This window comes from Mesoplodon bidens, assembly GCF_964165515.1.
Source record: "Mesoplodon bidens genome assembly, chromosome: 3".
Classification (NCBI taxonomy): domain Eukaryota; kingdom Metazoa; phylum Chordata; class Mammalia; order Artiodactyla; family Ziphiidae; genus Mesoplodon; species Mesoplodon bidens.
The window spans coordinates 80600329-80627914 of record NC_138178.1 but is presented as its reverse complement, the minus strand read 5'-3'; the positions used below and the strand labels follow the sequence as shown (position 1 = coordinate 80627914).

Here is a 27586-nt window from a genome sequence, read left to right as displayed (position 1 = left end):
TTATATTTGTAATTTTTTAAAAAAAATAATTTATTTTATTTATTTATTTTTGGCCGCGTTGGGTCTTCGTTGCCGTACACAGGCTTTCTCTAGCTGCGGCGAGCGGGGGCCACTCTTCCTTGCGGTGTGCGTGCCTCTCATTGCGATGGCTTCTCCTGTTGCAGAGCACGGGCTCGGCGCAGGGCTTCAGTAGTTGTGGCTTGCGGGCTCTAGAGCGCACGCTCAGTAGTTGTGGTGCACGGGCTTAATTGCTCTGTGGCATGTGGGATCTTCCTGGACCAGGGCTCGAACCCGTGTCCTCTGCATTGGCAGGCGGTTTCCCAACCACTGCGCCACCAGGGAAGCCCTGTAATTTTGATAGATTATTTCCAAATTGCCCACCAGAGAGCTGCCATCAGCAACGTGCTGCATGTGTATTTTTATGTCAGGTGATCCTGAGGAATAGTTGAGAACCGTTGCCTCAGAACCCACAGTACAGTTGTCCCTTCGTCCCTGCGGGGAATTGGTTCCAGGACCCTTGTAGATACCGGAATCTGCAGATGCTCAAGTCGCTTCCTTATATAAAGTGCTATAGTATTTTCGTATAATCTATGCATCTCCTTCCGTATACTTTAATCATCTGTTGATTACTTATAATACCTAATACAATGTAAATGCTATGTAAATAGCTGCTAATGCTCAGCAAATTCAAATTTTACATTTTGGAACTTTGTGGAATTTTTTTTTGCAAATACATTTTTGATCCATGGTTGGTTGAATATGCAGATGTGGAACCTGCAGATACAGAGGGCTGACTGTATTCCTATAAATGACTGAAGGGTATTAGCAGTAGAATCACTTTCATGTTTCTAGTGAAGCAGATCTCTAGTGAATTAGAATTTCAGGGAATGGGACTTGGGAATATTCATGTCTAACATTCCCCTGGTTAATTCCTATGTATGAACCCTGCTCTGGGAAATAACAATTATATAGATTTGAAGTAGACAACAGATGATAAAGTAAGGACTTTGCCATTTTTTCTTTTCTCATTTTAGAGCAATGCCCAAACCTCGTGTTAAAAAGCAACCTAAGACTCAGCGTGGAAAGAGGAAAAAGCAAGATTCTTCTGATGATGAGGATGAAGATGATGAAGCTCCCAAAAGGCAGACTCGCCGCAGAGCGGCTAAAAATGTTAGGTAGGTGATGCCCCAGAAGGTTTTCATTAGTGTGAAGGGAAGGTGATAGTGTAGTTGGCTAGAGCTTGGTTCTGATAAGTCCAGGATTAGGCATTTGATAGGTAAAAATAATGACCTGTGTCTTGAGGTTGTATTCGGAAATCTGGTCAGGGTTCTTGCAAAAAGAATGGTTCTGGCCAATAGGAATATGGAAAGAATAGTTATATCTCATTTCAAGCCTTCATTCCTATGAAGAGAACTGCTTTATTTCAAGTTCATGTTTCGTTGAGGTGGTAGTGATGTTATCTTCATTTCATAACATCCTGTTTTAGGAAGGACATTAGGATTGTATTTTCACTTTTGAATTGCTCTTTGAATCAAATTCTTCTAAGTTTCAGCTTATGTATTATTTGGATATAATAATCTTATCAAGCTTACGATACGATATGAAGCATTAATAGAAAATGAAATAAAGGAATAGATATATGCAAACATAAATATTTTACTTTATATGAATCAAAGGGTATTTAATTTCCTTTTAGAGGATATGCAGGTTTCTTTTGGTCTACTTAAAGATGGTGAAGCTGAGTCCTGGAGTTATTAATAACCTGTTCAATGTATCCAGTTAATACTTTGAAAGCTAGGACTAGGTTTTGAGTATGTTAATATGTAGCTTAGCACTTTTTCCTCCTACAGCTGTACTGCATCCAGAATTGTGTTTTTCTCTTCTGTAACTCCCAAACCATTTTTTGTTAATATATGGCGGAAGGTTACATTTTAATATTTTATTACCAGGAAGTATGCTCAGTAACTTGAGAATACTTAAATTTCTTATTCTTGTTATTGGGAGACAAAATGCAGGGTCGATACATTCAATCTTAGACCTGTTGCTCCGCTTTTATCTAATGGAATACTAGTAATTTTTTTCATTTGTCATGCATTTTCTTTCTTTGTAGTTGTTTTCTTGTTTATACATAGTAATGATCTCATTAAAAAATGAAAACATAGGAGTGTCTTTGTAGTAGTTTTCTATGTCTTGCTTACAGAAATCACTGTAGTCAGTTTCTGTTTTGAAATATGAGTTAGCCATGAGTTAGCCTTCCTGCAGCTATCTGTGAACATGCATTAATACTTTAAGCAGGAAAAAAAAATGAACTTCGAGCCCACTTTATCATGGCTGATCTGCACAACAGCATGTTGGAGCCAAAAGGGTGTGGTTCCTTGTCCTGATGATACTATGTATGGTGGTGTTTGAATCTGAAAAGATAGCTTCTCATTTATTCATCATTATTCCTCATGCAGTTATAAGGAAGACGATGACTTTGAGACTGACTCAGATGACCTCATTGAAATGACTGGGGAAGGAGTTGATGAACAGCAGGATAATAGTGAAACTATTGAAAAGGTCTTAGATTCAAGGCTGGGCAAGAAAGGAGGTATGTGAAGACAACACTTCATTCTTGCCATAGGTGGCAACAGATGTTATGGCAGGAAATCCAGATGTATAAACAGGAATAGAATTAAGGATCATCATTGCCGCAGGCACAAGGAACAGCTTACTTTTTGCCAGATTTCTTAATTCCACCTGTGGACAGGGACCCTTCCCCTTGGCCTTTGCTTTTAGCTCCTTGAGTTACTTTGCTCCTCTTTCTGTTTCTGCTTGAATGCTTCACCTTCCTCGTCCATCTCCTTAGCCTGATTCTTGGGTTGCTTCAGGGGCTTCTTGCCACCTTTGCAGCCAGACATGACATCTGCTGCCCCTTCCCTGCCATTGGAAGCTAGCAAATTACTTTTTATATCTGCTCGGTAAGGCCCAAATTTTATGTATTCAGCTCTGAAGTGATGAATTTCAGCCCATGCCCGTATTTGTTGTGAAATGTGGAAGTTTTTCTGACCCACAGAAAAACTGACCTGAGACTATAGGGCTGTGTCCCATATGTCTTTGAGATTTTAAAATTTAGCTGGTTAAAGATGTTTTAATATCTTAAAAACCAGTGATGCAGCAGAGATTCTTGATTATTAACATTAAGTAAATCTACCTTTAGTTACTTCTTTTTGAATCTCCTTGTGATAAGTGTCCAACGGGTTAAATACATATTTGGACAGTAGTGAAGAATTTTTTATATCCAAATTGAGATATCTCACAACTCAGTTTTTTAAAGTAACCTTTCCATATCGGAAATATCAAAATAATACCTAATTCATTTTTCTTTGTCTTTTTTTTTTCATCCAGCCTTACTTGAGGTTAAGAGAGTTAACAGGGAGTTTTGGGTGGATGAGTAATTGGGGAGATTTTAAATTCTCTTACCTTGTTCTTAATATTCCTGGAGAGAGAGACAGATTTGTTTTCTGAGTTAGTAGGGGCCAAAACAAAAGGATATTGCTGTTCCATTTTTATTGTGTTTGGATCCAGAGATTTCTTTGATTTCACCAGCAAATTTTGTAATGTTTTAAGTAGTAAAAATTGGGTTTGCATCATGAAAATATTTGAAATTGTTGATCATGTTCATTCTGTATTGTTTATGAATTTCTGCTTATTTCAAGTCAAAGGATTTTGTTGCTTCATCCATAAAGAGACTCTTTAGACATTTGTGTATTTGGGAAGCTTTTCAATGTCTGGTTTAATGTATCTTTTAAAATTTAACTGAATCCTTTTTCAGCCACTGGAGCTTCTACTACTGTATATGCAGTTGAAGCTAACGGAGACCCTAGTGGTGATTTTGACCCTGAAAAGGATGAAGGCGAAGTCCAGTACCTCATCAAGTGGAAGGGCTGGTCGTATATCCATAGCACGTGGGAGAGTGAAGAGTCCTTACAGCAGCAGAAAGTGAAGGGCCTAAAAAAACTGGAGAACTTCAAGAAGAAAGAGGATGAAATCAAGCAATGGTACATTATCCATCCTGGATAAAAGAAATACATTTGCAGCCTGGAGGAAGGGAAGGTTTTTAACTAGTCCATGGAGATCACAGCTATCCAAATTTTGCCTTTAGCATCTGAATGAACGTGGAGGCATCCACGATTATGTTTTATAAAACTGTGAGCTGAAGATAGTATATATTTTTGTGTATAGCCACCAAGTCTGTAGAGTTTAATAATAACTAGGTTGTGGAGCATTTTTCAGACATGATCTCATTAATCCTCACAGTAATCCTATGAGATTTGTACTGTTGAAGAAAATGTTTTTTTGTGGGAAGAGTGAGGTACAGAGCAACTCTGTGAGAGGGCCAGGATTGGAATTCTGGCAGCCTGAGTCCAAGGCTAACATACTTAAGCACCGTGTACTTTCTGTGGTGGTGCTGGGGTAGCTTGAATGTCAGGAGTTAATATTCTAGAACTCTCTGGGTTATGATATACTTAAAACTAATCTTGGTTTTACACAGTTTACAGAAAGGATGTGACAGATATGTTCTGAAACTGAAAGCCTGTTGTTTGTAGTTTACTTACAGCTTTGAACATGCTAGGTTGCATGTGAGACATACGTGGGGTCACAGCATGCACACACCTAAACTGACAAAAAGAAGCATAAGTTCCCCCCGAAGACGTGTGTCAGTGTCATGTGATGAGGTTATTTTGTGTTAGGAATAGGGACAAATGGGTTCCGATTCCTATTTTATTACTATGCAAAATATGCTACCTCAGTAAATCAGAAGTTTTTTTCTTTGAGTCAAAAACAAAAATATGTATCCCTAAGATATGGGTAGTTTGTAAAGCGATTAGAATTTTAAAAATCCTTGAAAGTATAGTAGTATTTAATTTCAAGTTGCTGGTGTTGTCGTTTTATAAGTATGAATAACTGGTTTTCTAAAAAAGCCATATTTAATCACACCTAAAGCCCATACATATTTGAAAAAAGGCAGGTTTTCTTGTAAATCTGCAAGAGTTTTATTGTCCTTGTCTATTAAGATATATGAATTTATCACATGAATTCATCACTCAAAATAGTTATTTTTAGGTTTCTTGATTAATGGGCCACATCAGAGAGAATAACTCGTGTGTCCTATAAGTCTAAGGTTTTTAGTGTTTTCTGTAAGTCTTACATGTTTTTCTTAAAATCTCTGGCCTAATTATTAGTAAACGATTACTAAGGGACATATGAAAGTAAAGACTAAGTTTCCTTTCCTACCTTGACTTTGCATTGATAGATGTATATGGATCCCCCAAATCTAATAAGTATTTATTTTTTCTGTCTGTCTTCTGTCCAGGTTAGGGAAAGTTTCTCCTGAAGATGTGGAATATTTCAACTGCCAACAAGAGCTGGCCTCAGAGCTGAACAAACAGTATCAGATAGTAGAAAGAGTAATAGGTAAGCACATGGAAACTCATCTAAGCAGTGTTTGAGCTCCAGGAATAATAGAACTTTTACTTTTGGGAGTAATGTATATATATTGAAAAAATGCGGGACTTCGCTGGTGGCAGAGTGGTTAAGACTCTGCGCTCCCAGTGCAGGGGGCCCGGGTTCGATCCCTGATCAGGGAACTAGATCCCACCTGCATGCCACAACTAAGGAGCCTGCCTGCTGCAAGTAAGATCCAATGCAACCAACCAACCAACCAACCAACCAAATAAATAAATAAACAAATATTTAAAAAAAATACATTTTTGTAGGTATACTTTTGGAGAATAGACAGATGCCTAGATTTATTTTGAAGGAAAAGCTAACAAGCTTTGCCGGTAGATTTGGAGATGGGGGAAAAAGAAAGAGCTGGCAAGGATGGTGCCAAGATTTTTGACCTGAGCAAATAGGAGACTGGAGGTACCATTTACTGAAATAGAAAGATTAAGGGAAGAGCTGATTTTTGGAATGGAAATCAAGAACTTATTTTGATATTTGTCAGTTTGATATACTTCTCAGTCATCTAAGTGGATAGTATTGTGAAGGCTGTAGCATATATGAGTCTGGACTTTAGAACTCAGTCTGGGCTGGAGATTTAAATTTGAGGATATAATCCGTATGTAGATAGTATTTAAAGCCTAAGGTTTAATGAGATAATCAAGAATGTGTACGTGGTGATAGTAGAAGTCGGAGGGCATTCTAGCTTTTGGAAGTCAGGAAGAGAAACCAGCAGAGGAGAGTGAGAAAGGACAGCCAGTGAGATAGGGGGAGAGCCGGGAGAGGGAGGTGTGCTGGGAGCCAGGTGATTCACGCGGCCCGGGCAGGAGGAGGCGCTGCCAGTCAAAGAGGACTGGGACTTGATCCTTGAGCTTGGCAGCAGGCCTGGCCCTGGGGAGATGGACCCATGAGGTGGTGGGGCTACAGGCCTGATGGGGTGGCTTCAGGGGAGAGTGAGGGGACAGTATGAAGAAAGCTCCCCCGGGGAGCCTTGTTGTAAAGGGGGAACAGAGAGATGGGGTAAGTGCTAGATAGGCTGCTTTTTCTTTTCTTTTTTTAAAGATATGAGGTAGTAGAGTATATTTGTACTCTTATTCAAAGGACCTAAAATGTCACCGTTTTCTTGGTTATGGTGATAACTTACCCAGCTTTCCATTTATTTAGCTGTGAAGACGAGCAAATCTACACTGGGTCAAACAGATTTTCCAGGTAAGCAAGACAACTTGTTTATAAATGCTGTTTAGCATTTAAGAGCAGTTCATGTTTTGCAGAATATTTACAGCTTTGCCACATGGTGTTTCCTTGGTCATACATAAAACAGAATGTCACTCCTCTCCTTTAATTGACAGTTGCTGATCTGTACATTTTTATATGTGAAATAGCTCACAGTCGGAAGCCGGCACCTTCCAACGAACCTGAATATCTATGCAAATGGATGGGACTGCCCTATTCAGAGTGCAGCTGGGAAGATGAAGCCTTGATTGGAAAGAAATTCCAGAGCTGCATCGACAGCTTCCATAGTCGGAACAACTCAAAAACCATCCCAACAAGAGAATGCAAGGTGTGCTGACTGCTGGCTTTTGAATTTTCAGGGGAAAGGTGTATTGCTACAAAGGGTTGGCCACATAGATAGATGTTGGGAAAGGAAAACACTACAAAAGTAAGTGATAATTCGTATTTTGAAGTGAAAGAAAATGACTTAACCTTGACATCAAAGGAAAATAATTAAAACAAAAGGAGAGGATGAGTTGTATAATGGCTTTGCTGACTTCTTTAATCTTCTTATTTACACAATTAGATATATCTAATATAGAGATATTGCAGAGAATACTGGGAAGAATTAAAGCACTTTAAAGAGAAATGACAGGAAAGAGGAGTGTCTGAATTCTAGGTTATAAACCAAATATATAGGCTCTTTTATTTGCTGGATTGGTTGTATAGTTCCTTTTCTTTCGTTGGAATTCATTCCCTGTGTAAATTGGTATGCTTGGGTCCTCAGTAATAAATGTTTATGTAAGACATGGCCTCTCTCTCCAAGAGTTTGACATTCAAATTCATGGCACCAAGCCTCTATCTGTGAAAAGCAGTGTGTAACTGAAGGTCAATGAGTGTGATAAAGACTATTCCAGAAGTAGGAGTCACTGAGCCACAGGGATCATTGAAGGGGTTTTAAAATGAGGAAATTGTGGTGCTTGAAGTGCCCTGTCCTTGAAGAATTGATTGGAGCTGGTTAGACAGACAGAAGGGGGCCCATGTTATTGGCCTCCCGTGAAAGATATTAAGAGAAAGATGTTCTTACAGTCAGTAGGAGGACCACCGGACCTCAGGGTAGGAAGAGAGGTAGGTGATATTGGCGAGTCACAGTGTGTATGTCTTGAATACCTTGGAGGGTATTTGGATTTTATTCTGTAGGTATTCATAAGCCTACCCTCCTGAGTAGAGCAGCAGGCAGGAAATAGTATTTCGTTTAGGAAGTTTCATCTAACGGCCATGTGTTGGAGACCAGAGTAAGCAGTTGTTATAAAGCCAGAAGGTCCCCACCAGGAAGGTGTCGTAGAAGCCCATGGAGGGAGAATTAGCGTGAGGACGGGGGAAGTGGCAGCAGCTGGGGGGTCGGATGGGAGAAGCACTGTGGGGCAGACGTGGCAGAAGTGGACAGCCAGAGGCGTCTGATTCCATTTACTGCCAGCTGCTCACAAAGGAGAGCTGCAGCTAACAATAATTACCTTATCAAATACATTATTAGGACGACACTTCTCATAATGGGGCACTATTCCAGAGAGTGCTAATCTTCAGAGAAATGCTCCCTGAAAAAAACACTATTGTGGCCAAATAACTTTGGGAAGTATTCCTGAATGAGTTTCTCCTGTAAGTTCACAGCATACACAAGAATGTTAGACTTTGAAAAGTCAGGAGCCGTGAAATTTTTATAAGTTTTTAATCCATTGTTTCCCAAACTGATTTGGCCACAGAATCCACATTTTGTGCACACCACAGAGACATGGCTTCACTCGACTGCCAATTCTTCACACCTCTGGAGGTGAGAGCAGCATCCTTCCCTTCAGAAACCAAACTCACACAGTTGGGGGTTCAAAGTAGGTGGGCTGCAATTCAGAATTTACAAAAGCTGTTATGGTAAAAGTTCCGCTGCATTTAGCATATACAGACTTTCCCAGAGTCATTGTTTAGAGTAAGCTGATGCCAAGATGAAAATAGGAGACTCAACTGCTGTACTGTAGAGATGATGTAAAGTAAGTGCTATTTAATGATGTTCACAAACTTACTTCAGGAAAGGAGCAATAACTAAAAAATATTTCGGGATGCAATCTGGCTTTGGGAACGCAGACCACGATGCAAGAGCTCGTGGTGGGTTGGGTGTGGTTGGTGATTCAGATGTGAAATTTAAATCCTTATGCTTTGGTGTAGAGCACAGAAATCATGGCTAGCATTTTAACATAGGAACAGGAGGAAGGTTTTCTTCAAACCTGGGCTTTTAAATTTTGCATTTCAGGCCCTGAAGCAGAGACCACGATTTGTGGCTTTAAAGAAACAGCCGGCGTATTTAGGAGGAGAGAATCTGGAGCTCCGAGATTATCAGCTAGAAGGTCTCAACTGGCTTGCTCATTCTTGGTGCAAGTAGGTAGAAAAATATGTTTGATGTTTTCTCTGCTGTTTCTGGCTTTTTAAAACTGTTAGGTATAAAGAATTACTTCCTTTTCTTGTACATTATAGAAATAAAAAAAATATATGATTGAGAGGCGCCACTTCTGGGAGTTTTTATGTATGTATAATTAGCAGCTTAGTCTGAAGTAAAAAGTACTTTGTTATTTAGTTATTTGGGGGTTAATTTCTCATAGCCAGAGACCTATGTCTTACTATGTTATTTATGAGTATAAATAGCAAGGTAATTGGCCCATATCTTTAGTGGGGAAGGAGTTATTCTTAGAAGAAAGGAGAAAATGTCTTTTCTCCATTCAGTTGTCTTTCTGAGCCAGGGAAACCTTTAATTTTACATAGTGGTGCTGTAGAGTGATGTTAACCCCACCCCCCCGATTGCTGTACAGGCCATCCCTTGTAGAGGAAGTTCTCTGACAGTTGGACTTGTGAAATTATCCTTTACTTTTTTGTAACAAGATCACCATAGTCTTGGAAAAAAGAAAAAAAGAGATGAGACAACGAGGTTTAAAGGTACTTTGAGGCTGTACTCATAAATTTTATTCACCAAATTCAATTGCAAATTCAAGTAGTCCCTAATTACTATGTATTAGGGACCTAGGTAGGCCTGGAGAATTTTTTTTAAAGATTTTATTTATTATTTATTAATTTTTGGTTGGGGCTTAGTTGCGGCACGTGGGGTCTCTGTTGAGGCATGTGGGATCTTTCGTTGCAGTGTGCGGGCTCTTCGTTGTGGTGCGCAGGCTTCTCTCTAGTTGTGGCGCGCAGGCTTCTCTCTAGTTGTGGCGTGTGGGCTCTGTGGTTGTGGTGCACGGGTTCCAGACCACACGGGCTCTATAGTTGGCAGCACGTGGGCTCTAGTTGAGGTGTGGGAGCTCAGTAGTTGTGGCGCGCGGGTTGCTCCAAGGCATGTGGGATCTTAGTTCCCTGACCAGGGATCGAACCCACGTCCCCTGCATTGTAAGGCGGATTCTTTACCACTGGACCACCAGGGAAGTCCCAAGTTCTCAAGACTTAAATTCTCAAGTCCCTTGAGAATTTAATAGTGAACCAAGACAAGACAGGAGTTCCCTGTCTTCATGGAACATACAGTGTGAGAAGTACCTTTAATGTATGTCTCCAGATTCCTCCCCTCACATGTAAACTCTTAATTTCTTCAGTGTTTTATGGCAAAGCAAGAATTCTTATTTCAGAATTAGACTACAGCCTGAAGACAAAAACATGCCAGCTTCTTTTCTCAATGCCGAAAAGATGGTTTTTAAGTTACAGAGGTGCATTTACAATGACTTTCCCAATTGAACCATGTACTACTCTGTCTTGTAAAAATTTATGTAATATTTAACGTTCAATATGAGAATCACAGACCTTGATGAGATTCAATTTCTGTGACTGAGAATGGAAGTCTGATGTTCTAAATTCCTTGAAAATTATTTTTGTTTCAGAGAATAGTGAGACCTGATCTTCCTAAAGGACGGTTATAAGCTAGGTGGAGCCTTAAGGAGTTGTGTAACTAACCCTTTTGTTTTGTAGTTGAGGGCTCTTAGGAGCCCTTGTCCAAAGTCACACCATGTAGAGTCCTGAGCTAGCATGTTCTACTTTAAACTAATTCAGAATCAGCTGAAAAGGGCCTAGGCAGCTACTAGGCCCTGGTCATGGGAACCTTGAGTTAAGTAACATGCTGTTTTGGTCTAGTTCCAGAAAAGCAGGCAAATCAATCCAAACTTCCTTTCATGTGTATAAATGGACAGTGGCAGTTTGCTAGGGAGAGGAAATGTTGGAGAAAATTAACTGTTTCCTCCCCAGTGGTGTGAAAAGGTGAGAGAAATATGAGGAAAATTACTCAAAGGAATCTCTTCTTGGTGAATTAAATGTCTTGTTTTTCTAATTGATTAAGTTGTCTTTAACTTGAATATTGGTTTTAGTTCTCTCCAGTCCACTGATTAAGCATGTATTGGATATGTGTAAACCTCCCATGGCCTGATTTTCAAGAACCTTTTAATATTTTCAAACTTATGGCATACACGCAGTCCTGGTTTCCTGCCAAGTGGGCTCTTTTCTATTTCTGGAACATACTTTCCTAACTCTGGCTATTTCTTTCAGTTTAAATTAACTTAATTTACTTAAAGGTTTTTTCTTAGTATCTTTACAATCCTTTTCTATTAGGATCCTGTTGAAATCCTGCCCTCTGCCTGTCTCCTAGAGCCTTGTTTCTCAAAGTGTGGTCCAAGCCATATACCCATAGCGCAATATCCAGAAGTACTTGTTAAACGATACGGATTCTTGAGCCCTTCCCCAGATAACTCTGATTCAGTAGGTCTGGGGTGGGATTCAGAGATCTGATCTGCAGCCTACCTCTGCTGTAGAGTAGTGTATTTAAAACAAACTCTGTGTACCTGCAGCATTTAGGTCTAGGGAATAGTGTATGTAGCATTAAACAACCCAGTGACCTGCAGTGGAATGGGTGGGCACTTTGAACAAAGGCACATGACTGTCAGCCTGTAGGGTTCATCAGCAGTGGGGATAGCCCATCTGCCCTTGCTTTCTGTACTGATGGAACCCAAGGTCATGTGCTTGCATACACCAGTATAACAAAACCTGCCTTCTCTGTTACAGGGGATAGATGTAAAAGACCAAAATGCAAGATAAAGAACATATAGTCTGAATAGGCTCTTGTAGTAATCCAAACCTTGATTATACTTAGATTACTTGTTACTCGACTGTCTTATGTAGGAGGGTTAATTGCAGAGGAGAGGAAAGACATTAGAGTCTCACAACCCATGTCTTGCTTGGTGACATTGTGAGGCATTGATGCCTTTGCTGTTTGTGCACATACTGTCTTTTTGTGAACTAATGATATTTTTGTTTTTATCTTTTTCTTTTTGCAGAAGTAACAGTGTAATCCTTGCTGATGAAATGGGCCTAGGAAAGACCATCCAGACCATATCATTCCTCTCCTACCTGTTCCACCAACACCAGCTGTATGGCCCCTTTCTTATAGTCGTCCCTTTATCCACCCTCACCTCATGGCAGAGAGAGTTTGAAATCTGGGCACCAGAGATTAACGTAGTGGTTTACATAGGTGACCTGATGAGCAGAAATACGGTGTGTAAACAAAAAGAATTGGGATAGAATCTGTGTTATAAATGTATTTTTGGAAATTGACCTAAAGCCATTATAGTCTTTAGTAAAATTGTGATTCTGACACGGTGCTATGCTCCTGATATTGGGAGATTGATGTATCCCAAAAATACAATTCAGATAGTCTTATAAACATATGCTTACTTTGTAAAGAACAGCAACAGCAGTACATGAATGGGAATCTCTCTTAGTTGGATTGCAGTATTAAGTTTTTCTTCTTTCTTTCCCCTGTACTTTCAAGACCACTTTATTTATAAAGGATTATAAGATAGAGTTAATGCCTTGTGGAATGTTAATATTATTTTTGCTATTTGAGCAGAGAGATATTACTGAAAATAATTGAGTTCTTAGAGTTTGTTTCCTAAACTTTTAAAATAGTGAGGTGGCATAACTTACAAGAAAGGAATAAAAGGACAGTGAGCCATTTTAGAGCTGCAGAAATGAGAATTATCTGTCTGATATCAAAGTGAACTTGAGCATCAGGAACTTAGAACACATGGGCTTAAGTTTGTCTTTGTCTGGCAAATCTTTTCTTGATAACAACTTTTTTAAAGGTACTTACTATGTGCCAGGCTCTGTGCTGGGTGCTTTATATATATTACCTATAATCCTTATGATAGTCTTCAAAGTAGATGATGTTCTTTCCAATCTACTGATGAAGAAATTGACTCAGAGAGTTTAACAATTGTCCCCAGGCCAGCTGGAATGTGGCAGAGCTGGGATTGGGACAAAGACCCGTCTGGTCCCAGACCTTTGCTTTTTCACCACTGTGTGTATGTTGGAATAAACTGTTTCTTGGGGATTGCTTATAATAAGAGCAAGCCATCAGGAGTCCTCAACCTTTGAGAGAGATGTTACAACCATATATTACCATGCTAATGCAAATTCATTTTTATTCAATATTTTCATTAAAATTTTCTAACCTAAACTCTGGCAGACTTCATTGCTCCAATTTTGAGTTTCTAAGTCTATAGTAGTTCTTAAGTTTGTTAATCCATTCGTTAACCATTAAAAAAGGAAAAAGTTCTAGATTGTGCAGCATTGCTTCAAGCACTACTGCATTGAAAGGTGAAGACAAAGAAAGTGAACTCTAAAAAACTGTGGAATCAGGGACATTTTCTTTTCTTTCCAGTACTCCTTTTCTTTGTGGTGAGTCCCTGCAGCTCTCCTTGACTTGTCCTCCAGTTGTTAACTTGACAGCCAAACTGTAGGAGCTCTGTCATGGGCCATTGTGCTTACTGGGTGTCCAGTTAAATACATTATATTATACTTCAGTACGAATGTGTTAGTTTTTGTGTTCCTTTGCGTTGACGTTATTTTCATTCATATTAAATTGTATTTTCATCCTGTAAGCCTCCTTTTCCTTTTTCTTGGGGGCCACATCTTTCTGCTGTATGATTAATGAAATTTCTGATCAAGCCAGAGGTTGGAATTTGTTTTATTTACTAATAAAAGTATGCCCTACCCAAAGAATGATCAAATTGTATTTCCTTAAGAAAGTTCTCATTCTGGGAGATCCCTAGATGAGTTCAAGTTACCAGGGTTTAATTGCTGATGAAATGCATTTTTGTGGTCAAATATGTTGGGGGTGGAGGGGGGCAGAGGGAGATGACAATTTATTTGAATTCTGGCAATAAAGTTTTTGCTGCTCCACGATAGATCTTTTAATTCTAACTCATTGCTCTATACTTTGGTTGCTTAGGTCAGTTTAGAATGTATAAGGTATTCATTAAATTCTAATCAGATTTATTTTTTATTTGGTATATTTATTGCATCTGTCATAAGACTTGTTGGTGATACAGAAAGGTAAAGGTAGAAATTATATCTTAATAATCGTTTTCTCTTATAGATACGAGAATATGAATGGATTCACTGTCAGACCAAAAGGCTGAAGTTCAATGCACTTATAACAACATATGAGATCCTCTTAAAAGATAAGGTGTGTAATTGGTAACCATAAGGCTAAATTTTGGAGTGTGATTTGTCCAAATGATGGGGTCTTTGCCTCCCCCTTGCCATGTTACTTTTCTTATTTTAAAAAAGCAAACAAATGAACAAACAAAAAAATCCATGAAGAATATTAAGGTTATTAAAAAATAAACAGAACCTTACAGTTGAAGGGGACCTTGGGTCACCTAAGCCAATTGAATTAAATAGGTGAAAGGGTATTGAGACCAGTAACTTACTGGAGATTCTAGTCAGTCATTGGAAGCTGGTCTTGAGTGCCCTCTCAGGTACTTCCCATCTTATTATTAAGCATTTCTCCAGAACAGATGTTGTGTAAGGGTCTCTGAGGAGGAGGACAGAAAAATGAAGCTCTTTAGATTATCTCCTTCCCACAGTTACTAAGAAATGTGTATGTGCCAGGTGATCCCACTGGTGATAATAAGCATAAACAAGTTCAATTTGGTGGCTCTTGGTGTTTCCATGCTTCAAGGTTGGGGTGGAGAATAGGCAGAGAAGAATCTTGATTAAGGAGAGACTGCAAAATCATGTATTTTTTGTTTTTGTGTTGTTTTTGCCCAGCATACCAGTTTTTTTGTTTTCACTTTGAGGCATGCAGCAAAACCTGGCATAAAAGACCCCCCCTATAGCTTTTAGAGGATGACCTGCTCCTTTGAGTAGACACCAATCTGTTAACTAACAGAATAAACAGAAGAGTCCTGATATACTTTAAGTCAGTGAAGAATAAATGTTTCTTTGTATACCTTTGTGATGGTATTTGTACAGAGATAATTAACACTTGAAAGTACTTTTGGGTTCCCTTCTGACCTGGTGGCTCGTTCTGTTTTGTTTTTACTTTAGACTGTGCTGGGCAGTATTAACTGGGCCTTTCTGGGAGTGGACGAAGCCCATCGGTTGAAGAATGATGACTCTTTATTGTATAAAACTCTGATTGATTTCAAGTCCAACCATAGGCTCCTGATTACGGGGACCCCTCTTCAGAATTCCCTCAAAGAGCTCTGGTCCTTGCTGCACTTTATTATGCCGGAGAAGTAAGCTCCTTCCTATGTGTTTCAAAAGATGCTAGAATGTCTGAAATGCCAATGCTCTTTAACTTTTTTAGTAAACCTTAGGGAAAACAGATGGCATGGTTTGGGGAAAGCAAAGCATTGAAGCAGCAACAAAAGTAGTAAAATGTTTCATAACAAATGATAGAAAGCTCAGAAATCAGTCTGTTAAGAAAGAAAGCATACTGTCTACCAAACATTTGAATCATTTAATGCTTTGGGGGAAATAATTGATAAATAGGAAACATCAGACCTTCTCCCTATTGTTATAAGGTGATCAATATAATTGAAAAAAGTATACAAGGTACACAATCTGACAAGTATTAAAAAATACCTTAAGTCTAACCTTTTGATAACAATAGCACTGGGTTTAGGTCTTATTAAAATCTAACTTAGTCAAGAATTGTGGAATGTCTTTACTGAAAAGATTTTTGTGGGAAAGATGGTATGCACGTTTCATAAAACTTAAAATTATCCATTGGTGTTCAGTGATACTTAAAATGAAATCTAAATTCTTTACCCTGATTTGGAATACCCTACTTAGTCTGACCCATCTCATACCACTTTCTCCATTACTAATTGTGCTCCAGCCATCCTGGCCATCTTTCTGTTCCTTTAACATGCCAAGCATTGCTATTCTTTTTGTCTGGAATGTTTTTTCTCCTCCTTATCTTCATATGGCCAGTCACTTATTAACATCTTTGCCTCAGCTTATATGACCACCTCCTTTTAGAGGTCTCCTCAGACCACTGAACCTCAAGTTCCTTATCAGACATGCTTATCATCCATACCCCATTTTATTTTCTATATGGCACCTCTCTCTTTTTCATTTATTTCCTCATTCATACCATGTCATTAATTAAATTATGCATTCAGAAGTAGCAGAGATCTTATTTACTTTATTCATCCGTGGTCCACATTGCCTAGAATGGTACCTGGCATGCAGTAAACAGTTAAATTGAGAGTTGTCAAACTGACAGGTAAATGCTCCACAGTTTTTTTTTTTAATTTAGAAAAGACTGAGTGCCTACTGTATGCCATAAACTGAACAAGGCATTTTGGATGGCCTAAGGAACAATAGAGAAATGGTCCCTTTCCCGATGTGTTGTTACCTTTTTTTTTAAACAGCCTATTGGGATATAATTTACATACCATAAAATGTACCATTGCAAATATATAAATTAACATTTTTTAGTAAATTTATAGAATTGTGCAACCATCACCATTAGCTACTTTTAGAATATTTTCCTCACTGAAAAAAGTTCCCTCTCGTCTGTAGTTAATTTCTGCCTCATCTAGCTGTAGGCAATCACGAATCAGCTTTCATCTCTAGAGATGAAATTTCTAGAAATTTCATCTAAATTAAATCCTAATAAGTAGTCTTTTGCTTTTGGCTGCTTTTATTTAGCATAATAATTTTGAGATTCTCCCATGTTATAGAGTTTATTAGGAGTTATTTTCTTATTATGGAGTGATAGTCCATTGTATGCACATCCAGTCACCAGTTGATGGATGTTTGGATTGCTTCAGTTTTGGATTATTTTGTCTTTGTGTGGACGTATGACTAGATCTATAGGAGTGAAATTGCCAGGTTGTTCAGAAAGTGTATATTTAACTTAAATTACCGGCTGTTTTCCAAAGAGACTGTACCATTTTATATTCTCAGCAGAAATGTTTTGAATTTTCTAGTTTGTCTGTATCATCACCAGTACTTGGTGTATTGTCAATCTTTTGGATTCTAGCTCTTCTGGTGGATGTGTAGTGGTATCTCATTGTGTTCTGACTTGCATTTGTATAATGACTAATAATGTTGCACACCTTTTCCTGTGTTCATTAGCCATTTGTATATCTTTGGTGAAATATCTGTTAAATCTTTTACCCATTTTTCAATTGGATTGTTTGCCTTCTGAGTTGAAGAGGTTTTTAATTTTTTTTTTAAATAGTCTGTATTGAAGTGCTTTATATTAGACTCAGATCTTCTCTAAGTAAAGGCTGTAATACTTCATTTCTCCAATGCAGGTGGATGCCTTTTATCTTTTGCCTTATTGTACTGGCTAGAACCTCCACGTTGAGTAGAATTGGTGGGAGTAGGATGTTACAGAATTTTTGTTACGCACCCTTTATAAGGTTGAGGAAGTTTTCTTGTAATTCCTAGTGAGTGATGGATTGAGTGTTGGATTTTGTCATATGCTGTTCTTCTTTATCTTTGAGGTGACCATGTAGTTTTTGCTCTTTATTCTACCAGTATGGTATGTAACATTAGTTCCTTTTTAGCCAACCTTTTAATCCTGGGATACATCTGAGTTGGTCAGAATGTTTAAGATTTATGTTACTTTTTTTTTGTGTGTGGCACACGGGCCTCTCACTGTTGTGGCCTCTCCTGTTGCGGAGCACAGGCTCTGGGTGTGCAGGCTCAGCGGCCATGGCTCACAGATCCAGCCGCTCTGTGACATGTGGTATCTTCCCGGACCGGGGCACGAACCCGTGTCCCCTGCATGGGCAGGCGGACTCTCAACCGCTGCGCCACCAGGGAAGCCCTATGTTACTTCTTTTTAAAATATTTGATAGGATTCACTAGTGTTGCCTTGTGAGCTATAGCTTCTGTTTGTGGGAAAATTTTTTTTTTTTTTTTCTTTTTGCGGTATGCGGGCCTCTCACTGTTGTGGCCTCTCCAGTTGCGGAGCACAGGCTCCGGACGCGCAGGCCCAGAGGCCATGGCTCACGGGCCCAGCCGCTCCGCGGCATATGGGATCCTCCCAGACCGGGGCACGAACCCGTATCCCCTGCATCGGCAGGCGGACTCTCAACCACTGCGCCACCAGGGAGGCCCTGTGGGAAAATTTTTAATGACTATTTCTGTTTCTAGTTATAGGTCCATTCAGGTTTTCTATTGCATTTTGACAGTTTTGTTAATTTGTGTCTTTCTGACAATTTGTTTATTTCATCTAAGTTGTCTAATTTGTTGGCATAAAGCTGTAGTATTTCCTCATAATCCTTTTAATTTTTGAAGGATCAGTACTGATCTAAATAATTATTTGATTATGGCAATTTTGTGTCTCGTCTCTTGGTCTTTTTAGGTAAAGCTTTTAACAATTTTGGGGATGTTTTCAAAGACACCAGCTTTGGATGTTATTTTGTTTTTTCTCTATTTTAGAATTTCATTTATTTCTACTCTCATTTTTATTATTGCCTTCCTTTGTTTTTCATTTAATTTTCTTATTTTCTGTTTTCTTAAGATGGAAGCTTAGATTATTGATTTAAGTCTCTTTCTTCCTTTTCGCAATATAGGTACTTAAAGGTATAGGTTCCCCCATGTCCTGCTTTAGCTGCATCCCATAAATGTTGATATCTTGTGTTTTTGTTTTCATTCAGTTTCACCTATTTTTGAATATCTCTTGATTTTTTTCTTTCATGCATGGTGGTTTTTTTTTTTTTGAGAAGTGTGTTATTTAATTTCCAAATATTTAATTATTTCCCAAATGATCTGTAGTTTACTTTTATCTTAGAGAACATGCTTTAAATGAATTGTTACTTGTTATATGGTCTACTATGTTTTCCATCTTGGAGAATATATTGCATGTGTACTTGAAAAGAATAATGTTTATTCTGCTTTTGTTGGGTAGAATTCTGTAAGTGTCCATTAAGTCAACTTGGTTAATAGTCTTCCTTCTGTATCTTTGCTGACTTCATGTCTAGTTGTTCTATCAGTAATTGAGAGTGAAGTATTTTAATATTTAACTACAGTTGTTGAATGACCTACTTCTTTCAGTTCTGTCAGTTTGGGGGTTCTGTTGTTAGGTATGTGCACATTTGTATTTGTTACATATTCCTGATTTATTGACCTTTTTATCATTGTAAAATGTCCCTCTTTATCTTTAGTAATATTTCTTGTTCCTTAGGTCTATTTTGATTTTCTTATAGCTCCTCAGCTCTCTTCTGGTATCTGTTTGCATGGAATACTATTTTCCATTGTTTTACTTTGAACCTGTTTATTTGGGTCTAAAATGTGTCTCTTGTAGACAGCATATAGTTGGATCTTCCTTTTTTCTCTAGTTAGACAATCTCTGCCTTTTGGTTGGAGTGTTTAGTTCATTCACATTAATGTAATTATTGATATGGTTGGATTTATGTCTGCTATTTTGCTTTTTCCCTTTGTATGTCATATTTCTTTTTTGTTTGTTTCTTTTTTACTGCCTTCTTTTGTTTCAACAAGTAGTTTTTAGTTTGCCATTTGGATTCTTCTGTTAATTGATTTTTTTAAGTTTTATTTTGTAGTGCTTGCTCTAAGGTTTTTAGTATATACATCTTATCACAATTTTCTTAAAATTAATACTGATTTAATTTTGGTAAAATATAGCAACTTTTCTGCATCATAGTTCCATTTTCACCTCCTTCCTTGTGTTGTAAACCTAAGAATACAGTGATATAATTATTGCTTTATTCAGGCTTCTGTTTTAAGGAAATTAAGAAAAGGGAAAAATATGTTTATACAATCTTTTATGTTTACCCATTTTATGTTATCATTTCCAGTGATCTTCATTTCTTCCTGTGGATTCAAGTTGCCATCTGGTGTCACTTACTTTTTAGCCTTAAGGGCTCGCTTTAGTACTTCTTGTAAGGGAGGCCTTCTAACCACAAATTCTGTCTTCATTTGTCTGTGGCTGTTCTTTTTTCACCTTCTTTTTTTTTTTTTCTTTTTTTTGGCTGCATTGGGTCTTCGTTGCTGTGCGCAGGCTTTCTCTAGTTGGGGCGAGTGGGGGCTACTCTTTGTTGCGGTGCACAGGCTTCTCTTGTTGCAGAGCATGGGCTCTAGGGCATCTGAGCTTCAGTAGTTGTGGCTTGCAGGCTCTAGAGTGCAGGCTCAGTAGTTGTGGCACATGGGCTTAGTTGCTCTGAGGCACGTGGGATCTTCCTGGACCAGGGATCGAACTCATGTCCCCTGCCTTGGAAGGCGGATTCTTAACCACTATACCACCAGGGAAGTCCCTTCACCTTTATTTGTAAAAATTTTTTATTTTATTGCGGTATGCGGGCCTCTCACTGTTGTGGCCTCTCCCGTTGCGGAGCACAGGCTCCGGACGCACAGGCTCGGCGGCCATGGCCCACGGGCCTAGCCGCTCCGTGGCATGTGGGATCTTCCCGGACCGGGGCACGAACCCGTGTCCCCTGCATCGGCAGGCGGACTCTCAACCACTGCGCCACCAGGGAAGCCCTCACCTTTATTTTTGAAGAGTAGTTTAAGACTCTTCAGAAGATGGATAGAGAAACTTGACCACTCTGGTTTTGCATACGCTCACTATAGCTGTTAGTAGAACAGGCCTAGACTGTTTCCTTTTTTGCAGGTATCCTCACTATAGTATGCTTCTGAGAGAGGAGGCCCCTCTGCACCCCTGCTTCCTATGCCTTCCCTTAGAACAGGGTTTTCCCAACCTTAGCACTATTGACATTTTGGGCTGGATAATTCTTTTTTACAGTGGGGGCTCTCCTTTGCATTATATGATGTTTAACAGCATCCTTGTCCACTACCCACTACATGCCAGGAATGACTCAGTTGTGACAACCAAAAATGTCTTGTAGCATTGCCAAGTGTGCCCCAGAGGGGCAAAATTACCACCAGTTGAGAAGCACTACGTGAGCGGGTTCCTCAGTTCTCCCCACATTGCTCATTCTGTCATCCTCCACCCTCCCCACCCCGTCTCACTGCTAATCTTTTGCCTGTCCTGCTTCCTGCTCACCTGGATCCTCTGTTCCTTCCATAGAACTCTGTAAGTCAATAGTAGTCACCTTTCTGAGGAGGGAGGCAGTTGCCCCCTTTTCTTTTTGAACATTGTGTCCATTCTGTAGTGAATACCCTGTCCATACCATGTATTAGCAGAAGCCCATGTTTTTATAAAGTGCGCTTTTCAAAGGTTATATGTGCTGTAAAACAGATAATGTATAAAAGTTTAGAGACAGCGAGGGTATCAATTATTAGTTATTAATCTTTGTTTTCTGAAATGGATAAGAGAATTTTCATGTATATTACTTTATAGTTTTTATATTGTTTTCTTATATCTAATTTTTGATACACTCTCTACGTTTAGCCTCAGATTGTAATAAGAATATGCTGTCATAGAGAGATGATGAAAATGTGTCTCATATCACGCGGTTAATAAGTGGGTGGACTGAGTTCAGTTTCTGGTCTTCTGTGACCGAGGCCAATGTCCTTTAAACTTCAAAGTCTAAGAGAAATAGTACATCCTTCATAGCACCATTGAGATGAAGTAAAAGCATTCTACGTAGTAGGGATCTTGAGGCACTGTGGGAACATATGTGCTCGATATTTAGAAAAAGAAATGTGATGCCTAGTTTCCTCCAACGAATGATTAGCTAAGATTTGCCCTTCTGTACTTGGCTACTGAAGTGGATGGTAGGGATTTTGGCTCCTAAATGGCCATAATTCATTTTTTGTTGCTGTTAAGCACCTGTGGCATTCCACCCAGCATGGGCTACGTTTTGGAAAGAGAGGAACTTTGAATTACTTTTTCCATTAGAGATGATCATTCAGATAGTGTCTGCCAAAGTTTTCCATATGGCCAGTTGGATTACTTATTGAAGGATGGATTGGAGTTAGAGATGCACTGTGTGTGTGTGTAAGAGAGCCTTTTCTCTTTGCAAACTTTGTTTTTAAAACATTATTATTTTCAAACATTTAAAAAAAACATTATTTTTCACAAAGATGCGTGTATAAGAAGGAAACCCATTAGTTAAGGAGTGGAGATTTTCCTTTATTTCTGCCTGAGCTTACTGTGTGGGTGACAAATCCTGTGAAGTATTTTCCCCACCCTTAGCGGTAGTTCCTGAGGTTCATTATGGCTCTATACAACCACTTGTTCTTTTTAAGGAAATGATCCACTGAAGAATTGTTATTGTACGGAAGAGAATTAGGTTTGCTCAGGTAACTTCTGGACTCTCCCCTCCTCAACTGTGATAGGCCATTGTTCGCAACATCCAAAAGTTAGTCGTCTTTCTAACCAACTAAAATGCTGTTTCCTTTGTGCAGAGTCAGTCCGAGCACATTTCCTGCATGGCGGCTCTGGCCAGGAGCCTACCCTTACTGTATGTTATTAGTACCCTTATTATAGGTTTATATCAGTGAGCCACTTTGTTTTGTATGTAGTATTTTGCACAGCATGGAGCTTGGTATTAAAGATAGAGCTATGACTACATCAGAGTTCAGCTTATAAAGATAATCGTGTGCAAATATGTACTTCATGCCCACCCTACAAAATAACTCAGTTTGATAGAGTATTTTCAGAGATCTTAATCTCTTAGTGTTGAAATCTTTTTTTTACTTTTGCTTCTGCTGTCTAGGCCAGTCTGTGAATTTTTTTGCACTTTTCCTTTCACATATTTATCTCATGACTTCTAGTATACCATTCTCACTGCTTTGATTTAATTTCTTTTTGTTATTCCTCAGTAGAGTGAGCTTCTGTTTTTCTAAAATCCCAAGATATGGAAAATTTAAATAATCAAAATTGTTTCTACTTTGGTGAGAGACATGTTAAATACAGAAGTTGATTAACAGGGAAATAACCAAAATAATGACTCTCTAGGCTGTGGTGTGGTATCATTATATCATTATAAGTTCACCACGCTGACCATATACCTTTTATATATGTGGTGTTATAAATTGACGGTTGTCTATTGCAGGGAACAGCAAACTTTTTCTTAAAGGACCTGGTAGTAAACATTTTCAGCTTGTAGGCATTATGGTCTCTGTCACAGCTACTCATCTGCTGTATAGACAGAAAGCAGCCACAGGTAGTTCATAAACAATTCAATGTGTATATAAAGAAATAGTATCTCATATTAACTCCTTTAACGTAGTAAGAGTACAGTAGGTGGGTGAAAATATTTGTTCCCTAAAACAGTAGGGGAAGTAAGTCTTGTAAAAAAAAAAAGTTTATTATTTAAGTTTTTAGACTAGTAAAGTTTTAATTAATTATAATATGTGTTACATAAATTAAAACATTCTTTTGAAATTATCTCTCAGTTCTTCAGAAAATGGCCTGATATATAGTGATGGTCCCTCATTTCCAGTTGCCTCATACATTTTGTGTGTGAGATGGTATTGAGATAGCTTAGTTTACATTGTTCCTTTTAATCCTCTTATCAGCTTTAACTCATTTTATTTTATGTTCTTAGAGTACCTTCATAGCAGTGTGGCAAAATACAGTTTACTTTAGTTTTGTTGAGCTAGAAGCATTAATTATGTTTTTAGATCTCTACCCCAAAAGATCGTTTTGTCTGCTTCTCCAAACACGGTTGTTTCAGGCATTTCCAGCTGTCACTAGGGCTGATACTGATGCTCCTAGTGCCTGATGAAATGCTTGGCCATTCATGAGTTCAGAAATGACAATGGCAGCAGACTCTGTTGACATCCTTTTGCCCGGTGACAGTGCTGGCATTTGCTCTCTTTGACTTTCTGTCTTATCAGAGAGTGTATTACATAGCTCTTGATAATGTCGAGTCACTGAGTTTATTATTCTGGGACTTCACTGGCCTCAGCAGAGCTGGGCCTCCTGATGTCAGAAAGCAGACCATGGGGCAGCGCCTCACCCACTGAGCTTCAGTCTGCACACAAAACTAAGCAACTTCTTCCAAGTGCTTTGCTGGCTTTCTAGTAGCAAGTCAGAGCATATTTTCCTAAGCCTCATGAAATAAATTTCTTTCAATTTTTATTTTTGAAAGAAATTTGATGTCCCATACTGGATTTCTGCCACAAATCCTTTAGTGAACCAAAGATGGTTAAATTAAGATTTAAACAGGAGAAACTTTTATCTGTAGAGTTCAGGCAAAATTATTACGGGTGATAACATTTTAAAATTCATTAGTAAATTTTGTGTCCCCAAGTTCTATTAGTATTAATTTTGTATCACTTATATTGCTCTTCTTGTCTGGGGGCTGTCACTTGTTTACTGTCATTATAATCCATTAACTTTTTAATCTATGAGCAGTGAGGATTACTGATGGAAACTGTATAACTTTTACCTCTGACTAGTGATAGCTGTAATATCACCACTAATTATTCTTTGACCTCTGAATTTTGTTTTCCCAGTAAATTGCAGCTTATTAAAAGATACCTTATGATTAATTTTTCTGCCTAACATTTTATCACAGTAACTTATTATGTTACTTACATACTACTTGCATGATACACTGAAATATTTTGTGAACTCTAGATCCAGTCTCAGAATTGGAAACCTGCTGTTATCTAGTGTAGACTGATGGAATTGATTCAGTTGGTTTTCCCTTGCCTTTTTGTTTTCCCCTCTCTTGTATTCAAGAGCTAGCGACTGATAAAATTTATTTTTCCTTATAGGGAAGACTCATTTTTTTTTAACAGATTTTTTTTCCTATTTGGTTCCTTAAAAAAGAAATTTTAGTTGGAAAAATGCTTTTTTTCTTCTTTGTAATTAAGTAACACTATACTGTGTCATCTCTAGGTTTGAGTTCTGGGAAGATTTTGAGGAAGACCATGGGAAAGGGAGAGAGAATGGCTATCAGAGTCTTCATAAGGTGCTAGAGCCTTTCCTTCTCCGGAGAGTGAAAAAAGATGTGGAGAAATCCCTTCCTGCCAAAGTGGAACAGATTCTCAGGGTGGAGATGTCAGCCCTTCAGAAACAGTATTACAAGTAAGTTATTGGCTGGGTTAAGCCTGAGTGGGATTAAGATCAGTACCAGGGGTACTTCCCTGGTGGTACAGTGGTTAAGAATCCGCCTGCCAATGCAGAGGACATGGGTTCGATCCCTTGTCCGGGAAGATCCCACATGCTGTGAAGCAACTAAGCCTGCGAGCTGCAACTACTGAAGCCTGTGCGCCCTAGAGCCCGTGCTCCACAAGAGAAGCCACCGCAATGAGGAACCCATGCACCACAGTGAGGAGTAGCCCCCACTCGCCGCAACTAGAGAAAGACCAAGTGCAGCAATGAAGACCCAGCGCAGCCAAAAATAAATAAATAAAATAAATAAATTATATATTTTTAAAGAAGATCAGTACCGGGGGCTCCCCTGATGGCGCAGTGGTTAAAAATCTGCCTGCCAATGCAGGGAACATGGGTTCAAGCCCTGGTCTGGGAAGATCCCACGTGCCACGGAGCAACTAAGCCCGTGCGCCACAACTACTAAGCCTGTGCTCTAGAGCCGACAAGCCACAACTACTCAGCCCACGTGCCACAACTACTGAAGCCCGCACTCCTAGAGCCTGTGCTCTGCAGCAAGAGAAGCCACTGCAATGAGAAGCCCGCGCACTGCAACGACGAGTAGCCCCCGCTCGCCGCAACTAGAGAAAGCCTGTGTGCAGCAACAAAGACCCAATGCAGCCAAAAATAAATAATAAGAAATAAATAAATTAATTTAAAAAAACCCCAAAAAGATCAGTACCAGGAAGCCATGAGATATATAACTGACAAGTAAACTGCCTTTTCCAGTGAAGCCTCAAGACAGATTTAAGTAGCAATTTATTTATGGTCAGAAAGAGGAAGATTTACTGTTCTTCCTTTTTTAGGTGAGAATTTGCACAGTACTTTTCATTAAGTGGTCTGAAATATATGTTCTTAGGCTTATCCCCCTACTAATAAACAGGCATGTTTTATTCATTCATATATTTCTTCTCTGCCATTCATTCAGTCATTTGCTTCAAGTTCTGCAACATGCCAGGCATTCTGCTAGATACTGGAAATATGAAGGTGAATGGAATGTGTTCCTGCCAGAAACCTGTTGTTTAGTAGAGAAGATAGCCTAGAGACAAATAATACAAAGTGTTGTTTATAACTGAGGCATATGCAGGGTAGTATGGAAGTTCAGAAGGAAAAGCACTCACCTCTGTACCAAAGGTTGAAGACTCTTTTCTTCTAGCACTCCAAGTGGCATGGGCAGGTTATGGACTTGGTTTAGGTTATAATATGTTAAAGGTAAAATGGTGGGTTTGAGGCAGAGGGTGGTATATAAGGTACTTGTCATGGGCTTTCAGTTTTGATGATTTAAAGTTGGATCTGGAATGATTGGAAATAATTGTATTGCCATGAAAATTACAGTCTTTTAAAGTTAGAGGTCTGGTAATCTTCCTAATGATATTCCTTGCTTTTTTTTTTTTTTTAAACATCGTTACTGGAGTATAATTGCTTTATAATGTTGTGTTAGTTGCTGCTGTATAACAAAGTGAATCAGCTGTATGTATACATATATCCCCATATCCCCTCCCTCTTGCGTCTCCTTTCCACCCTCCCTATCCCACCCCTCTAGGTGGACACAAAGCACTGAGCTGATTGCCCTGTGTTATGCGGCTGCTCCCCACTAGCTATCTATTTTACATTTGGTAGTGTATATATGTCCATGCAACTCTCTCACTTCGTCCCAGCTTACCCTTCCCCCTTCCCGTGTCCTCAAGTCCATTCTCTATGTCTGCGTCTTTAGTCCTGTCCTGCTCCTAGGTTCTTCAGACCGCCCCCCACCCCCCGCTTTCTTTTTAGATTCCATATATATGTGTTAGCATACGGTATTTGTTTTTCTCTTTCTGACTTACTTCACTCTGTATGACAGTCTCTAGGTCCATCCCCCTCACTACAAATAACTCAGTTTCATTTCTTTTTATAGCCAAGTAATATTCGATTATATATATGTGCCACATCTTTTTTATCCATTCCTCTGTCGATGGACACTTAGGTTGCTTCCATGTCCTGGCTATTGTAAATAGAGCTGCAGTGAACATTGTGGTACATGACTCTTTTTGAATTATGGTTTTCTCAGGGTATATGCCCAGTAGTGGTATTGCTGGGTCGTATGGTAGTTCTATTTTTAGTTTTTTAAGGAAGCTCCATACTGTTCTCCGTAGTGGCTGTATCAATTTACTTCCTGCTTGTTCTTTTTTTTTTTTTTTTTTTTTACATCTTTATTGGAGTATAATTGCTTTACAATGGTCTGTTAGTTTCTGCTTTATAACAAAGTGAATCAGTTATACATATACATAGGTTCCCATATCTCTTCCCTCTTGCGTCTCCCTCCCTCCCACCCTCCCTATCCCACCCCTCTAGGTGGTCACAAAGCACCGAGCTGATCTCCCTGTGCTATGCGGCTGCTTCCCACTAGCTATCTGTTTTACGTTTGGTAGTGTATATATGTCCATGCCACTCTCTCACTTTGTCACAGCTTACCCTTCCCCCTCCCCATATCCTGAAGTCCATTCTCTAGTAGGTCTGTGTCTTTATTCCTGTCTTACCCCTAGGTCCTTCGTGACA

At 39.0% G+C, this 27586-nt stretch overlaps 1 protein-coding gene and 1 pseudogene across 8 annotated transcripts in view; one reads left to right on the top strand and one right to left on the bottom strand.

Annotated features, from left to right (window-relative positions):
* CHD2 (chromodomain helicase DNA binding protein 2) overlaps nucleotides 1-27586 on the top strand; it is a 122824-nt gene that overhangs the window by 32103 nt on the left and 63135 nt on the right. For 4 of the 7 annotated variants that reach the window (XM_081227791.1, XM_081227792.1, XM_081227789.1 and 1 more), the window contains 11 exons: nucleotides 1035-1175; nucleotides 2457-2590; nucleotides 3815-4040; nucleotides 5357-5457; nucleotides 6649-6693; nucleotides 6834-7045; nucleotides 8996-9120; nucleotides 12045-12261; nucleotides 14147-14236; nucleotides 15103-15293; nucleotides 24797-24985. In XM_081227791.1, the coding sequence (XP_081083917.1) occupies nucleotides 1035-1175; nucleotides 2457-2590; nucleotides 3815-4040; nucleotides 5357-5457; nucleotides 6649-6693; nucleotides 6834-7045; nucleotides 8996-9120; nucleotides 12045-12261; nucleotides 14147-14236; nucleotides 15103-15293; nucleotides 24797-24985 (1671 nt within the window). The remainder of the gene's footprint in view (nucleotides 1-1034; nucleotides 1176-2456; nucleotides 2591-3814; nucleotides 4041-5356; nucleotides 5458-6648; nucleotides 6694-6833; nucleotides 7046-8995; nucleotides 9121-12044; nucleotides 12262-14146; nucleotides 14237-15102; nucleotides 15294-24796; nucleotides 24986-27586) is intronic. The other 3 variants (XM_081227794.1, XM_081227790.1, XM_081227793.1) reach the window with 1 other exon arrangement.
* LOC308613777 (translation machinery-associated protein 7-like) lies at nucleotides 2599-3593 on the bottom strand (annotated as a pseudogene). Its single transcript has one exon. The product of its transcript is annotated as a translation machinery-associated protein 7-like (transcript).